The sequence below is a fragment of the Lineus longissimus genome, chromosome 6 (genome assembly GCF_910592395.1).
Source record: "Lineus longissimus chromosome 6, tnLinLong1.2, whole genome shotgun sequence".
Lineage (NCBI taxonomy): Eukaryota > Metazoa > Nemertea > Pilidiophora > Heteronemertea > Lineidae > Lineus > Lineus longissimus.
Window position 1 is genome coordinate 3905889 of NC_088313.1, and position 15838 is coordinate 3921726.

Below are 15838 nucleotides of genomic sequence, written 5' to 3' on the forward strand. Positions count from 1 at the left end.
GAGACAACCGACTTGGCATTCAGAGCCCCATTGTGGTCTTTAACTATTTGGGAGACAACTTGCCTGGCTTTGAGAGATCCACTGTGGTCTTCAACTGTTTGAGACACTAATCTCGCTTTGAGAGTACCACTGCGGTATTTAACTGTTTGGGAGACAACCAGTCTGGCTTTGTGGGTACCACTGTGGTCTTTCACTGTTTGAGAAACAACCAGTCTGGTTTTGAGAGTACTACTGTGGTCTTTAACTGTTTGAGAGACAACCAGTCTGGCTTTGTGGGTACCACTGTACTCTTTCACTGTTTGAGAAACAACCAGTCTGGTTTTGAGAGTACTACTCTGGTCTTTAACTGTTTGAGAGACAACCAGTCTGGCTTTGAGAGTACTACTGTGGTCTTTCACTGTTTGGTAGACAACCACCCTGGCTTTGAGAGTACCATTGTGGTATTTAACTGTTTGGGAGACAACCAGTCTGGCTTTGTGGGTACCACTGTGGTCTTTAACTGTTTTAGAGACAACCAGTCTGGCTTTGAGAGTACCACACTATGGTTTTCCAACTGTTTGGGGGGGGGACAAACAATATGGCTTTGAGAGTACCACTGTGGTCCTTCACTGTTTGGGAGACAACCAGTCTGGCTTTGAGAGTACCACTGTGGTCTTTAACTGTTTGAGAGACAACCAGTCTGGCTTTGAGAGTACCACTGTGGTCCTTCACTGTTTGGGAGACAACTAGCCTGGCTTTGAGAGTACTACTGTGGTCTTTAACTGTTTGAGAGACAACCAGTCTGGCTTTGAGAGTACCACTGTGGTCCTTAACTGTTTGAGAGACAACCAGTCTGGCTTTGAGAGTACCACTGTGGTCCTTCACTGTTTGGGAGACAACTAGCCTGGCTTTGAGAGTACTACTGTGGTCTTTAACTGTTTGAGAGACAACCAGTCTGGCTTTGAGAGTACCACTGTGGTCTTTAACTGTTTGAGAGACAACCAGTCTGGCTTTGTGGGTACCACTGTGGTCTTTAACTGTTTGAGAGACAACCAGTCTGGCTTGAGAGTACTACTGTGGTCTTTAACTGTTTGAGAGACAACCAGTCTGGCTTGAGAGTACCACTGTGGTCTTTAACTGTTTGAGAGACAACCAGTCTGGCTTGAGAGTACTACTGTGGTCTTTAACTGTTTGAGAGACAACCAGTCTGGCTTGAGAGTACTACTGTGGTCTTTAACTGTTTGAGAGACAACCAGTCTGGCTTGAGAGTACCACTGTGGTCTTTAACTGTTTGAGAGACAACCAGTCTGGCTTGAGAGTACTACTGTGGTCTTTAACTGTTTGAGAGACAACCACCCTGGCTTTGAGAGTACCATTGTGGTATTTAACTGTTTGGGAGACAACCAGTCTGGCTTTGAGAGTACCACTGTGGTCTTTAACTGTTTGAGAGACAACCAGTCTGGCTTGAAAGTACTACTGTGGTCTTTAACTGTTTGAGAGACAACCAGTCTGGCTTTGAGAGTACCACTGTGGTCTTTAACTGTTTGAGAGACAACCACCCTGGCTTTGAGAGTACCATTGTGGTATTTAACTGTTTGGGAGACAACCAGTCTGGCTTTGAGAGTACCATTGTGGTCTTTAACTGTTTGAGAGACAACCAGCCTGGCTTTGAGAGTACCACTGTAGTATTTAACTGTTTGGGAGACTGCTAGCCTGGCTTCGAGAGAACCATTGTTGTCTTCAGCTGTCTGAGTGACAACCAGCCTGGCCTTAGGGCAAGAAAGTGTGGATATCGATGATTGTTTCATGGTGACAGCCAGCCTAGTTTTGGGACAACCCAGTTGCTCCAATAACCGTTTGAAAGTCAACAAGCCTGTCATTGGGACAACCTAGTATGGACATCTATCACTGTTTAAGATGAGTCTTACTTTGAGACCACCCAATGTGGTTTTTATTCTTTGGAGACAAATTTTGGAATGCCTGGTCTTGGGACAACACGATGTGGTCAGTGCAGTCAGCGGTTAGTACGGGTGCAACCAAGCACACATTCTGCCTTTGGACAATAATGCACACAATTGCAGGGTTCAGATTGAGCCTGTTGTATATTTATTTTCTTTGACACCCTGTTAGCAGCTGTCAGCCATGTCATGTACAGTACATCCCGATTCTGAATAATCTTCTGCTATCATTTGTTTGAAAGTCTGGGTTGTTATCAAATGATGCAACTTATTGTCTGATCCATTGTTTTTATCAAGTGAAAGGGTAAATCAAGGTTGAATGCAGTGTTGTGGGTCATTGATAAATGTCCCGATTGTGACTGTCTACAACCATCCATTGAAGAAAACATCCTGGCCTAGAATAATGCACAAACAGGAAATTAAAGACATCGAAGTCAGGATGCGTCACTCATGCTGAAAGAGGGTTACGCCTGAAACATCAGTTAAAGGGGGACTATAGGCAGGAGGATAGGGGCTAATTTGGCCATCTTCAAGTGACAGTGACAGTGATAGTGACAGAGTAATGGCCCTAGGTCATGTCAGACTTGGCACTGAATATATCCCTCATACAAGCGTGAGTCATTTTGACCTACTTTGAGATGTGAGACACCCCTATTGGCGGCTTTGTGTAACTCCTGCCTAGCTGCTGCCTATATTTTCCCTTTAAAATTAGCTGAAAAGGCAAGTCTCCATTAATATTTTTGGACTCGGAGGCCAGCTATTTTACGAAGATAAACCTTTTGAAAAATGGACTATAGAAATAGAGCGCTGAAGAAAAAGATGAAGTTATCTAAACAACAATTTATGTGTATCTATTCTTGTAATTCATACAATGATTATCTTTTTAACAGCTTTACAAGTGATTTTTAACAGTTACTGGTATTTTAATTCGTTCTGAAATTATATTTTGACACGAACGTCAGCACATCGTACCAAAGAACTAAAAGACTCATGAAAATGGCCACTGAGAATAATTCAAATGCATTCTAGACTCTTTTGTTTTTTCTATTTACACCATCACTACATCAAAACTGTGTACACTTTCGCTGCCTCGATTCCTGGAAAACTATCAAAATGCAGAAAAGGATCTAAGAGTGCCTAGAGTATATTATTAACAAAGATTACTAGAAATACGAGCAGGACCAAAAGGCAAAAATTGCACAAAAACATCAAAATGATGCTGCAACAAGAAATGTGAGACAATGCAAAATGGACAGCAGATTTCGAAATTTGGAATAGCACCTTCAATAGTCTTTATAGTTGCCTTTTGGTACCAAAAATAAACTTAGACACAGCTTTGCCATCGCAAAATAAACATTATACATACAGCAGAACCTCTCTATTAAGGACACCCTCGGGACTGACAAGTGCTGTCCTTAATAGAAAGGTGTCCTGATTAGAGAGGTCAAATTGAATGGAAATAACCAATTTGGGACCTAAACTAGTGTCCTTAATAGAGAGGTTGTCCTTATTAGAGCGGTGTCCGCTAGAAGAGGTTCTACAGTACATGTACAGAGGGCATTTTCTGTTCCTTAGGAAAAAACAGAAACTGCACAAAAAAGCCTTATTAGAAAAATATACATGCCACATTGATTTTTTACAAATTATAGTCTGTTGGGACACCATCCTGGTACAAGTGCATCAAGATTAGTGCTTAATCCCAAACAGTGAGCCAATATAAGATTTATACATGACATTAGCCTCAAGGATAATTATCACCATGATTAATGTGAAATATTTGGGTAATAAAACTGTCATCAACAGGTGTGCATCTACAAGAACTATATTGAAGAGTGTCAAACACTGGAATTGTAACTTGAAGAGACCAATACCAAAGTATATACATTTTGATCATTGACTACCACTGTTGACAGAAAAAGAGAGACATCAGTTCGGGTGCTGAACTTCTGCCGTTTGTTTGATTAATAACACATTTGTACTGTAAGAAAGAAATGCAAAGAAACCAAAACCAGCTGCCACAAAAAAGTTTCTATTTCTGTCAACACACAGTAGCAATGGACAGGTCTGAAGGTGTGATGATGCTCTCCATAAAAAGATGATAAAAACACCTTGTTTGGCTTTCAAAAACCTCTCAATGAGGATAGGCACAACAGGCTGGAGCCGGGTGGGTCACATTAAGTTACACCAAGTCACCAATAGGACTATTCAGTATTCTATTTACACTCGCGATCAATAGGCTTGGCCTTGAATAATAGGCATTTATATACTTATCTAACAACCATTATGGTCAAATTGATTTTTGTCACTGACAGAGTTCAGTGTGTCAACAGAAGCATGGAAATATGATACAAGCAATGACACAAATGTTTCAACAAGTTTTATATACATTGTTTTGTTTTAATTCACACGGTAATCTAACAGTAACACACTTAAGCTGAATAAATTTATGTGTAAAGTATAATGATTACGATATTTTTGCTTGAACCATTTTTACTATTTGAGAATAGTATGGCCTTCACAAATACATCGCTAAGCTACACGTATATACAATGCTGATTATATCATTACATCGGAGGCAAGTGAAAGAAGATTATTATAGAAATTCGCCCTTTAAATGTAAGAAGAAGCCAGTTTCGTGCCCGAGTTTATATAACGTTGAAGAAGTTCAACAAAGAAAATACCTGATTTGATGGCACATTCTGGTTATAGTAGCTGCCTTGAGTCAAAGTTAAACAAATCAACTTTGACTTGGAATTCTTAATCATGTCAGCAGTCAGTCACTCAAGCAAGGATCACCCCAGGATAACTCGGAAAAGAGGGATGCTTGCCAGACTGGTCAGTTCCTGAGAAGGAAGTAGAACTTATTTACATTTCTACACACCGACGTGTTACAGAAGATGTACTTGTAGTAGTGCAGTAAATGAATAGACCCAACAAAAATTTGGACACAATCAACTACACTTACACTTCTCATTCAACAAATTTCTCGAAACACCACAGCAAGCTGAGATTAGGCCTATCATCACCTCACAAGTGACAGGTTGTCATTCACACTAAAAACTCAAGTTCTATGTCTTCCGACAGGACATTTTAAAAGCTGTTGTCCGTTGTTTTTTTATGTCTATGCCAAGCAACTAAAGGATCCCAGACAGGTCTAGAGCAGACCACAATAGGCTCGCAATGCTATCATGTCTAGACAAATGCTTTGGATCTCAACTGATAACCTTATCGAGAGACATGATGCAGGGACCCAAGTGATAAGTAGGCCTAACTGACCGAGACTGCCCCCACTCTTGACAGAACTAAGAGAGTTCAAATTTTCAGAGAAATAATGAAAACAATGGATGAGTAAATTATGATAGTTTTAACAAGGTGATGTCATTTGTGTCCAACTATCTCCCCGTTCAGCCGATAAGGCAGAAGATCACTGTGACATGCTCTTGTTTTGCTTTGTAGTAAATGTCAGAGTTCAATGAAATGTTCTCATTTGACAAAATTCTAATTGATTTTTGTTTCATAATGTCTGAAGTCAAGGTATGACAGGTCCAATGATTTCTGGGGCAGGTCATGGCATAAAATTGAATTCCTTATTGATACGTTTTATAACATGGAACTTATTTATGTCACTGCATTCCCATTGCTCTTGAAAGGCCTCTTCTGACAGAAGATAGACTGGGCCTTGAAATAAAAGATAAAGAGGATATTCAACTGTGAATCATGAAAGCCAAAATGAGAAGAGTACGCATAGGTCACGAAAGAAAAGACCTGCTGCGTGACCTTGTACAATTTCTTCTTTTACACTCAGATCTACACCTATTAAAAATGGCCTAGATCTTTTTATGATAATTGGATGTGTTCCAACCATGATCCAAAGATCCAAAAAGAGACATGAAAGGCTTCCATGTCTTCAAGGCCATAGTGAATTTGTAGGGCTTGCACTAGACTTTCTTGATCAGGTTTTGGTAATATCTAACTGCGCTCGCCTACATGTAAATTAAATCCACGCGAGACCTGATTGACCGAGATTGTGGGCTTTCTCGCATTTTTGACACTATTTGTTTTTTTTCAGGTCAAAATCGTGGACAAACACACATTTTTGGTGTGATTTTTTGACAGGAGCCCCCCCCCCCCCCCCCCCCCCCCGCAACTTATGAATATTCTTGCAATGACCTTTAAATTGGTTCATAAACAATGAGGCTCATTCCAGAAATATTTACCTCAATGTAGCAGAGGCAGATAAAAAGATTAACCTTGACCTGGATAGCTGCGTAAGCATTGTTCAATCAATAAATGTGGCGGCATTGACGTCACTTGCTGAGCAGAGGAACATCAACAACATGACCTAACTGTTCTTGTAGATGTCTAGGAAGCTATGACTGTACACAGATCAGCCACCTAACATAAGTATGGAACTACAGCAGAACCTCCCTATTAAGGACACCCTCGGGACTGACAAGTGCTGTTCTCAATAGAGAGGTATCCTGATGAGAGAGGTCATTTTCAATGGAAACAATCAATTTGGGACCAAAACTAGTGTCCTTTTAGAGAGGTTGTCCTGAATAGAGAGGTGTCCGCTAAGGGAGGTTCCACTGTATACTGGTTTACACATGGCATGGGAAACAATGGTCCGTCACTTGCAAGGGATTGAACAGAGGAAAATAGCGTTTGAGCAGGACACCTTGCCTTTTCTCTCTTGACCTGCCAATGCATTTCTTTGAAGCAGGTCATTTTTGTCTGTGCCCTTTTTCCTGCCTTTGAGATTTCCAGCTAAAACACTGGAAAGCTTATATTAATTGATAATGAGCAGGGAAATGTGTAGGGCCTACGAAAGGCATTTTATAAAGAATCCTTCTCAACTAAAGTCAGTAAAAGCACGAAATTAAAACCAAGAAAGATAAAATTAGTCTTGGAATTGGTTGTCATGAAGAGAAATGCCACAACTTTTCACAAAAAGCAATGATGGAATCTTTCCATTTTTGGCTAATTCATGGTAGCAAAAATAGAAGGTTAATGGTTTATAAGGTCCCTGAACTACAATTCTCATATTTGCTCTGTCAACATTTTGCTTAAAAAAAGCATGTTAGTATGATATTACATGTTAGATGAAAAAAGCATATTCACAGCAGATTAGACAATACAAGTCATTGAATGTGAATGAATCTATGTAACGACATGTCTATCGGGTATAGCAATCGACGAGACCATTACGAAATTTAGTTTGCACCATTTTCATGTGCTACAGCACAATTAAATACTTCATGTCATGAAAGTTAGCACTGATTTCAATCTAAATTCCCTCGAGAATAAAAATGATTGACTTCACATCACCTGATTTCAAAGTTCACCAATAGTATTATTAACATCAATGTTTTTAAAACCCTGCAGGAGCAAAAGCATTCAAATCTCTCTTCTTGACTTTCTTCTTAACAGGAGCGGGCCTGGCTTCACCAGGCTTTCGTGGCACTGGGGCTGGTCGTAAGCCAATGAGACCGCCAAACCAGCTAGTAGAACCACCAGAACAACTCTCACCAGATTGCGTGAAGCTACCGCTGTCTGAAAACTCCCCACTCGTTCGATCCAACTTTTTGAAAGTGTCCTCCAAGTCTTGCGTCAAGGACGACTGACGCCTAGCAGTAACCTCAGCAAAATCTTCAGCAATCGGCAGACTAACTGTTGGTTGAATGTGAATGGTAGCAACCACTTCAGTTAGCTTAGGTTTTTCCCACTCAACAGGAGCTTGTACAGCCTCTGGAATGCAAGGGGTATCTTTCTGATCCCCTATGAGAGCCGAGGGCATAATCTCTGGCGGTGGTGGAGCAACTGGAATAGCTGGTTGCCTTGGTGGGCTACCAGCATGTCCACCAAGTACTGGTATTTCAATCTTTGATGATTTTACCGCTGGATCGTGGACTCCGAAGTGGCTCAACTCTTGTTGTTTCTTCTTGGTCTGCGGACCATACAACAAGGTTTTCATAACTTGATGAACTCGTTCACTGCTAATTGGTTTAACCATCCCCTGCAGGTCTGGTGACGACCGCACGGCAGGCATACAAGAACCACGCCTATATTCTAAATGTTTCATACGTCGCAGTTTGACTTGCGACATGATGGCAGCCTCCTGTTTCATCAATTCGATGACACGGAGTGGGGTATCAGGTACATCACCTTCGTCTTTCGACACGGCGGGAACTGTTGTAGGCTCATCCTGTTCTGTTAAATCCTCCATGACTATGTTGACAGGAGCTGAAGCACGACGACGATGACCACGACCTTGGAGGTAAACCTGGGCATTTTTATCAATGTCCAACTCGACATTCTTCTTTGGAGATCCTGACAAATCAGGTTGGTACATGTGGCGTGGGTGGAGGAGTTCTGGGACTGAAAAATTAACAGATAGCCGATCAGCTGACTTGATCTACAAATGATCCATTCAAGTCATTGCGGGCCAGCAACTTTGATAATGGTCACATGCGTGTGCCACAACATGCCAGGCATTCACAGTTGCCATATTTATGGGGAGTGATCACATTCAGAACATATCAATCCCCTGAAATCATCCCTTAAGAGAGCCAGCCTGTTTTCACTCCCCACGAAAAGAGACTATCCTTTGCCTTCATATTTTCTATATCAGGAAAGTGATTCATCTGGTATAATAGATACACATTTCTAGTCTACGTCAATGGCAATGCAAAAAAAAGCATTTTGCTAAATATTTTGGAGTGTACGAAACAGTAACCTCAACTTCTTTGAGGCACAATGGCATGTAAAATGTAACCAACGTGTCCTCTGCCCTGGCAGAGATCCTGGTTCTTTATTCTTTATTCAACTTACCTTGATCGCCATTGTCAACTTCATCACTGTCTTCAGAGCTTGAATCATTCGATTCCCGTTCTTCTCCTTCCTTCGAGACAGACTCCTGGAAATTCAAGCTTCCACTGCTGCTTTTAAGTGATAGGGGTTCCCGGTGTTCAAATTGCAGGTTTCCAACAAGTGGTAAGATTTTATTGCTCAGCTGAACGTCACAACATTTTTGGTCGCTATAAGGCAAGTCTGCTTTGGCATGATAAATTTTCTTGGAGGGTTTGATGAATTGGTCATGGGTGTATGTTTTGATGAAGTTGGCCGCAGCCGCAGAGGTTCCTGTGGTGGACATTTTTACCTGAAATTATAATTGATATGAATTAAGATTGGTAAGCTCAGCTCTAGAATATTCTAAACACATCCATGTAAGGTAAGCTGATACAATTATAACCCTAGTCATGTCAGTGTGCCGCCATCTTTGTTCCTCTATACAAACAAAGTCAAACATGGGGCCTGACCGGGGGGGGGGATTGTCCATTATTAGAATTTTTGTGGTCGGACTTTTAGCTTTACTATATCCCCCCTCTCCCACCCACCAACTACTCGCCATTAATCATTGACATTGTGTGCTAGCCAACTGCTTCTTCGGTCAACTGTCATGATGGCATCATCCTAACTATATCCCCCCCCCCCCCCCCGAGTCTTCTCGCTCACCAGCCCTATTAACGAAGAGCTCCCTATCAAGGCCTGAGCCTTCCTCATATTAACCCTAGTCATGTCAGTGTGCCGCCATCTTTGTTCCTCTATACAAACAAAGTCAAACATGGGGCCTGACCGGGGGGGGGGGGATTGTCCATTATTAGAATTTTTGTGGTCGGACTTTTAGCTTTATAAAATTCTTACGTTCCCTTCACAGAAATGTGATGAATTTTGCAGGTGTCCTTAAAACAGACCAGATGATCTTCTGCTATCCGTATATGGTCCAATATGGATTGTCATGACAAGCAATACAAGGACAAGGCTTCACAAGGACAAGAAAAAAAATCGAAAATCGGTTCTCACCTTCAAGTTTATTTTCCTTTGGGCTGGATGAAAATCGGATTCCCTTTAAACACTCATCTTAACAATCTTCACTAAGTACTCTACGACTTGGTGCAGCTCTCAGCCGCAAATACAATTAAATAAAGCCTCATATTCCGCTTTTGACGAACTCCACAACCATGACAAAGAGATCCACATTGGCAAATGAAGTGATGAAATCAGCCAGGTGTATTTTCAGGAACTCCAAAATTACTAAAACCTCACGCAATTATTAAGGTTATATTTGGATGTTAACTTATAACTTGAAAAGTTTAGCTGCGCGAGACTTTTAGTTTGTATGCTCGGATTGGTCAAATAGGAATTATTTTGTCACATGATCAAAATAGTCAAAATGGCAGCATCCAGCTGGAGAGAAGCCAGTTCTTGGCAAAAATCGGGGATTATTTTGGTGGGAGGGGCAGCCGTTGCTGCATTGGCATGGTGTTCTTACAAAAGATACACCTCAAACGCATACCAAGATCTACCTGTTGATGAAGGTTTCGATGAAAACAGCAAAGTTAGTGGTTGTCAGTGTCAATGTCATCTCTCGTACAACTACCAGCACAGTGTCATGTGTTTTGTGTATCGTGCCTGTGCATACTCAAGTGCACGCATGTTTGTCGTGTATCCTAGGGCTAATGACTTGCGACATGACATGCAGTGCTTTTTTCAAACTTTCTAAATGCATATAGTATAGTACACAGCACATATGCATGGCCAAAATAAAATAAAAGTTTTAAGTAAAGACATGGTCTTGAAGGTACTGTTCTGTTCATCAACGGATCATTCATTGTTTTCATCATTATCTTCAAAGATTTTAAATGTCTTTCAGCTCGTGGATGATCTTCCCGAAAAACGTCTTCTTGTACTTGGCCTGGACAATGTTGGAAAGTCAAGCTTCTTGTCCTGCATGGGAGGAAAGGATCTCACTGCTAAACCCAATCCAACCGAGGGCTTCAATGTTGTCTGTGTCCAAACTGAAAAGATATCTTTTAATACATGGGAGAGTAAGTTTGAGGCCTCATAGGCTGTAACATGTAGAAATTACAGTGATACACACTGCGCACACTAGAGAAAAAATGACAAACCTGATTATATTTATTATGCGGAAGTAGAGAAGACAAGAAAAAAGAACTAAGTTAGGAGTCCAAATATTATGTTGACTTCTTGTGATCTATAAAAACTGCATCTCAATTCTAATGTATATTCACAATTGCAATCTGGGAAAACCAATTGGTGTGTTTTCTCAGTCTGGAGTCCAAAACCTGAATTATTGCAGAGTCGCATTAGATTTACCAAGAAAACTTGAAATTAACATTAACAACATCAATAACATTCTAATTAATTGATACTAATTATATTGTTATTTTGAAACTGACCTAGTGGTTCTTTGCTCTTTTCAGTTGGAGGATCCGAAAAGGTGCGACAGTACTGGACCAACTTTGTTGACGACACTGATGTGCTTGTATTTATAGTAGACTCGAGTGATCGAGACCGCTTGGAAGAGGCTGCTGGTGAACTTATGAATCTTCTTAGCGATAAACGTCTCCATCATGTTCCAGCTGTTATTCTAGCTAATAAACAGGTGGGTTTCTTCAGATAGTTAACATCTACTGACTAAAACATGAAAACAACAACACGTCCCTAACATACAGCCTGGTCTCCAGCTTCTCATTCATCAGCCTAGAGAATCAGTTCCCAAGAATCTTATCGCCATCTTGTGTATTTGAAGACAGGCCTTCCAACTTACCAAGCAGCCTACCCTGGATAGTGTCTGGCATCTTGAGGAAATCGGGGGTTAACGTTTGCTTCCAGGGCCAGAGAAGTGAACTTTAACCCCCGATTTCCTCAGGATGAGTGCCTGGTCTACCTGGTAGAGTTCTGGGAAAATGTGTGAATCACAAGAAAAACAGCCAGAATGTGTGCTCATTTGGGACATTTGTGAGATATGTCTTGAAGTGACATTAATTACCTTATGATCAGATCATACATGTACATTAGAATAGTCTGTATCCTAGTTAAACTCATTTAATTCGTACTTTCAGGACATTCCAGATGCACTTAGTCCAACTCAGGTTTTGGAGGGATTATGCCTAAGCGAGGCAACAATAAAAAAACACAAGATTCATGTTGTCGGAACACAAGTCCCGTGGGATGGAAAGAAAAAAGGCGTAAAAGAGGCTGAACATTTTATATTCAATGCAATTCATAGATAGAGACATACATGTACATGTATCATGAAGTGAAAAGTTACTCGGTGACTATTGCGATTATTTCGTGATCAAAGTTTGTGTTTGGCTCAAGAATTCAGGGCCCACAGGTTGAATCCCAGAGTGAGTGCTAAAAAGAAATTATTTATTCAGGAGAGACTTGATGGCCCATGCTATCATATATTATCATTTTGTATCTTTTGACCATGTTTTGGGGACAAGTTTTGTACGTCAGAAAGAATTCGTTCCAAGAAAAGGAATGATTGTTTCATTCCAAAAAGGAATGATAATTTCATTCCAACAAATTTAATTTGGTACCGGTTGGATAAAAACAACTACTGAATAGGAGAGACGCATAATAGTTATAAATATCTTTCAAGATTTTAGACAGCTTCTTGTTTTGTAGAGAAATCGGTACAGCGATTCACAAATTATATATATTGATAAACGTATCATATGCATTGTTGGTCGTCCACTTGGTTCGTCGCCATTTCAATCCATTCAAAACTTCACTCGGACCATGACCACTTGCAAAATAGCTGAGTTGACAGAATAGAAACTTGACCACACAAAATCTGTACGTGTGTTTGGCGCCAAAACTCGTCATTCATGACGTTGCACAGTCCACAGGCAGTCGGTTGCATGGGCAACCTATCCTGCTAAAATCATTACTTTCATAAGCGGTCGTGGTCAGAGTGAAGTTTTGAATGATTAAAACGACAGGACAGGATATGGTAAAGATTTATTTGAGAATTTGATTTTAAATTTCGAGAGAAGCTATTGAAATCGGAGCGATATAAAAAGTCTCTCGACATCTTTAACTGTGCTAGAAGCATATTCAGTTTATTTAATTTCTCACGCTATGACTTTGCATGTGGAGGAAAAACTGATTTCAGGCTCCCGAATCTTGAATCTGAAGTCTTGAATCCAAGGTTTTGAAATCTGATCAAAATCAAATGTGCAGGTGCGGATCCGGGAGTCAGAAAGAGGAGCATTTCTCATTAAAATTTCTGATGCAAAGTTTCCTGGTCAAATGCAGATTTTATGAATTATGGAGGGGGGGGGGGGGTGACTCTACACCTGATGTGAGTGCTGGTGGTTGATTTTCGAACTTTTCCTGTTTATCATTTTCATTCATAATTTATTTCATGTATCAAAATTTATGTTTAACAAGTTAAATATCACAACATATCCTCCTCTGTATAATTACGGGCGGTTCAAATCAAAAGTCACTCAAATCATAATAGTAATGATGATAATAATAATTCATATCATTTACTGTATGTGAAAAATGTGTCAAAAAGAATTGTAATCAAACATTAGCCAATTCTGTATAATTTACAAATTGTGTATTTGCTATAAAACTGCCCACCTTGGAAATTCTGATTGCATAATTGTTTAAACTGCACTTTAACTGTTACTTATGGGTGCAGAGAAGCGATGTAAGGTTAGTGGTCTTGCACAAGGACACAATGAGGTGTAACAGTGGCGTTCCTTCTGAAAGTTGAACCCACAACATCCAGATTATGAGCCTGGGGCTTTATTCAAAACCACTATGCCACTGATCTCCTATTGGCATTAGTACATTGAAAGATGATTATTAATGCTTGGGTCCTTATCAATAATAATATAATAATATTCAGTAAAACTAATTGCCACCACACTGTCGGATTTTATCAGAATATATTGTAATGTGTTTTACATGTAGATCTGATGTGAGTAAGATAGTTGGTGTTTCTAAATCACGTTATTGTACCATATCATATTTAGTTGTTTACCTTCTCTATCACTTGCTTATTGACAATCAGATATCTTCTAGCCGAAGATCAAGATTTAAAAAAATAACAAATGGGGGGGGGGGGTGGAGATATTTTAAAAAGTGCACATTGGTGTGAAATTGTACCTAGTGCTTCGCTTTCTAGTACATTCAGTGCTTAACTTTACCAAAAACCCATTGCTTCATGTAATGAAGTGATGGGTTTTGGACTTTGCTGAAAAGAAGTGCTTTATTTCAACTGGAGTTTGTTTCTTGATGGCAAAGCTAACATAAAGTTATGGACATTTATTTGCCGTCATGTTTGTAGTGTTTTTTGTTCACTTTAAGTTCAAATTATGTATTGTTATTGTGCACAAAATCTATTTCCTCTTGCAGAGTTCAATTTTAGACCATCCTCCTACAACAGGTCTTGTACATGTATCTTTCCTAAGTTATTCTCTTCTCCTTCTCTGTTCAAAATACTTGAGCTAATCAATACCATTACACTCTTCAACATTTGAATGACACTGTAGCCTTACAGTTTTGTCCAGTTGGCTATAGCATGTCAGGTCAATAAGAGAACTGTTCCTTCTCTGGTTGGTACAGAATTTGATGTAGGAACAAAGGGTATAGAATTTTGTAGCGATTCGATCTACCTGCACATTCCTCAATCATAATGAATTTTGTATATTTTGTGCTACCAAAATATAATGTCAAAATCGAAAAAATGTCTTCTTCTTCTGTTTGGGATACCCCAAGCCTTTGATGTGTATTGACCTGCTATTTTTTTAAGTGGGGGCAAAGGGAAAATTGAGACAGTCCAGCTATTGCAAGAAACCAAGACTTCACATTCACAAGTGTCCAGGATGTGTGCCGTCACCACTAAATCTTGGCTCATGCCCTAGAAGGGTCGGACCCCTCTCATCGATCTGACCAGGCACTGTTACAACAATACAAGTGACAGTTGCTGTCCTTTCAGATTGTGACCGACCTGAATCGGATCGATCACTACCAGCATATAGTGGTTGTCTTCTACAAAAAATATACAATACCTGATTACTCTCGGTCCGACCAGACTGACTGTACACGTCCTCAATCTGAGCAGATAGGTACTCACTGCACTCGATCTCAGATTGTGACTGTCCTCAGCTTGAGCAGACAAGTTCCGATTGTTCACGATCCGACCAGCCTGACGGTCCTCGATCTGAGCAGATTAAGGACTAACTCCTCTCGATCATATATCGGATTGGGACATGTCCTCAATCTGAGCAGATAGGTACTGACTGCACTCGATCTCAGATTGTGACTATCCTCAGCTTGAGCAGATAAGTTCAGATTGTTCACGACCCGACCAGCCTGACGGTCCTCGATCTGAGCAGATTAAGGACTAACTCCTCTCGATCTTATCGGATTGGGACATGTCCTCAATCTGAGCAGATAGGTACTGACTGCACTCGATCTCAGATTGTGACTATCCTCAGCTTGAGCAGATAAGTTCAGATTGTTCACGACCCGACCAGCCTGACGGTCCTCGATCTGAGCAGATTAAGGACTAACTCCTCTCGATCTTATCGGATTGGGACATGTCCTCAATCTGAGCAGATAGGTACTGACTGCACTCGATCTCAGATTGTGACTATCCTCAGCTTGAGCAGACAAGTACTGATTGTTCACGATCCAACCAGACTGTGACGGTCCTCGCTCTGAGCAGACAAGGACTGACTGCTTTCGATCTGACCAGACTGTGGCTACCCTCAATCGTAGCAGATCAAATACTCAATGCTCTCTTGATCCTATCAGATTGTGACTGTCCTCACACTGAGCAGACAAATACCGATTGCTCGTCTGACCAGACAAGTACTGATTGCTCATCTGACCAGACTGTGACCATCCTCAATCTGAGCAGACAAGTACTGATTGCTCATCTCATTGCTCATGATCTGACCAGAATGTCCTCAATCTGAGCAGTCAGGTACTCATTACTCTTGATCCTATAAGATTATCGACTCCTTAATCTGAGTAAGACGAGTACAAATTGCTCAAGTGCGATCAGA

General features: G+C 40.6%; 2 protein-coding genes across 2 annotated transcripts; one reads left to right on the plus strand and one right to left on the minus strand.

Moving 5' to 3' along the window:
- Positions 1–6067: 6067 nt before the first annotated feature.
- On the minus strand, positions 6068–9972 carry LOC135488990 (uncharacterized). The gene is made up of 3 exons (XM_064774033.1): positions 9801–9972; positions 8769–9096; positions 6068–8315 (listed from the first exon to the last, which is right to left on the minus strand). The coding sequence occupies exons 2-3, from the start codon at positions 9088–9090 to the stop codon at positions 7309–7311; spliced, it is 1329 nt and encodes a 442-aa protein (XP_064630103.1). The 5' UTR covers positions 9091–9096; positions 9801–9972; the 3' UTR covers positions 6068–7308.
- A 198-nt stretch (positions 9973–10170) lies between these two features.
- LOC135489444 (ADP-ribosylation factor-like protein 3) lies at positions 10171–14480 on the plus strand. The gene is made up of 4 exons (XM_064774801.1): positions 10171–10335; positions 10651–10825; positions 11222–11403; positions 11864–14480. Exons 1-4 carry the CDS (start codon positions 10171–10173, stop codon positions 12032–12034), a joined length of 693 nt encoding a protein of 230 aa, XP_064630871.1. The 3' UTR covers positions 12035–14480.
- The last annotated feature ends 1358 nt before the right edge of the window (positions 14481–15838 follow it).

Excerpts from the sequence above, each read along its gene's own strand:
- LOC135488990 (XM_064774033.1), bottom strand. The coding sequence starts at position 9,090 with ATGTCCACCACAGGAACCTCTGCGGCTGCGGCCAACTTCATCAAAACA. Across the intron at positions 8,316-8,768 it reads AGTTGACAATGGCGATCAAG|TCCCAGAACTCCTCCACCCA; the intron begins GTAAGTTGAATA and ends TTAATTTTTCAG.
- LOC135489444 (XM_064774801.1), top strand. The coding sequence starts at position 10,171 with ATGGCAGCATCCAGCTGGAGAGAAGCCAGTTCTTGGCAAAAATCGGGG. Across the intron at positions 10,826-11,221 it reads ATCTTTTAATACATGGGAGA|TTGGAGGATCCGAAAAGGTG; the intron begins GTAAGTTTGAGG and ends TGCTCTTTTCAG. Across the intron at positions 11,404-11,863 it reads TTATTCTAGCTAATAAACAG|GACATTCCAGATGCACTTAG; the intron begins GTGGGTTTCTTC and ends TCGTACTTTCAG.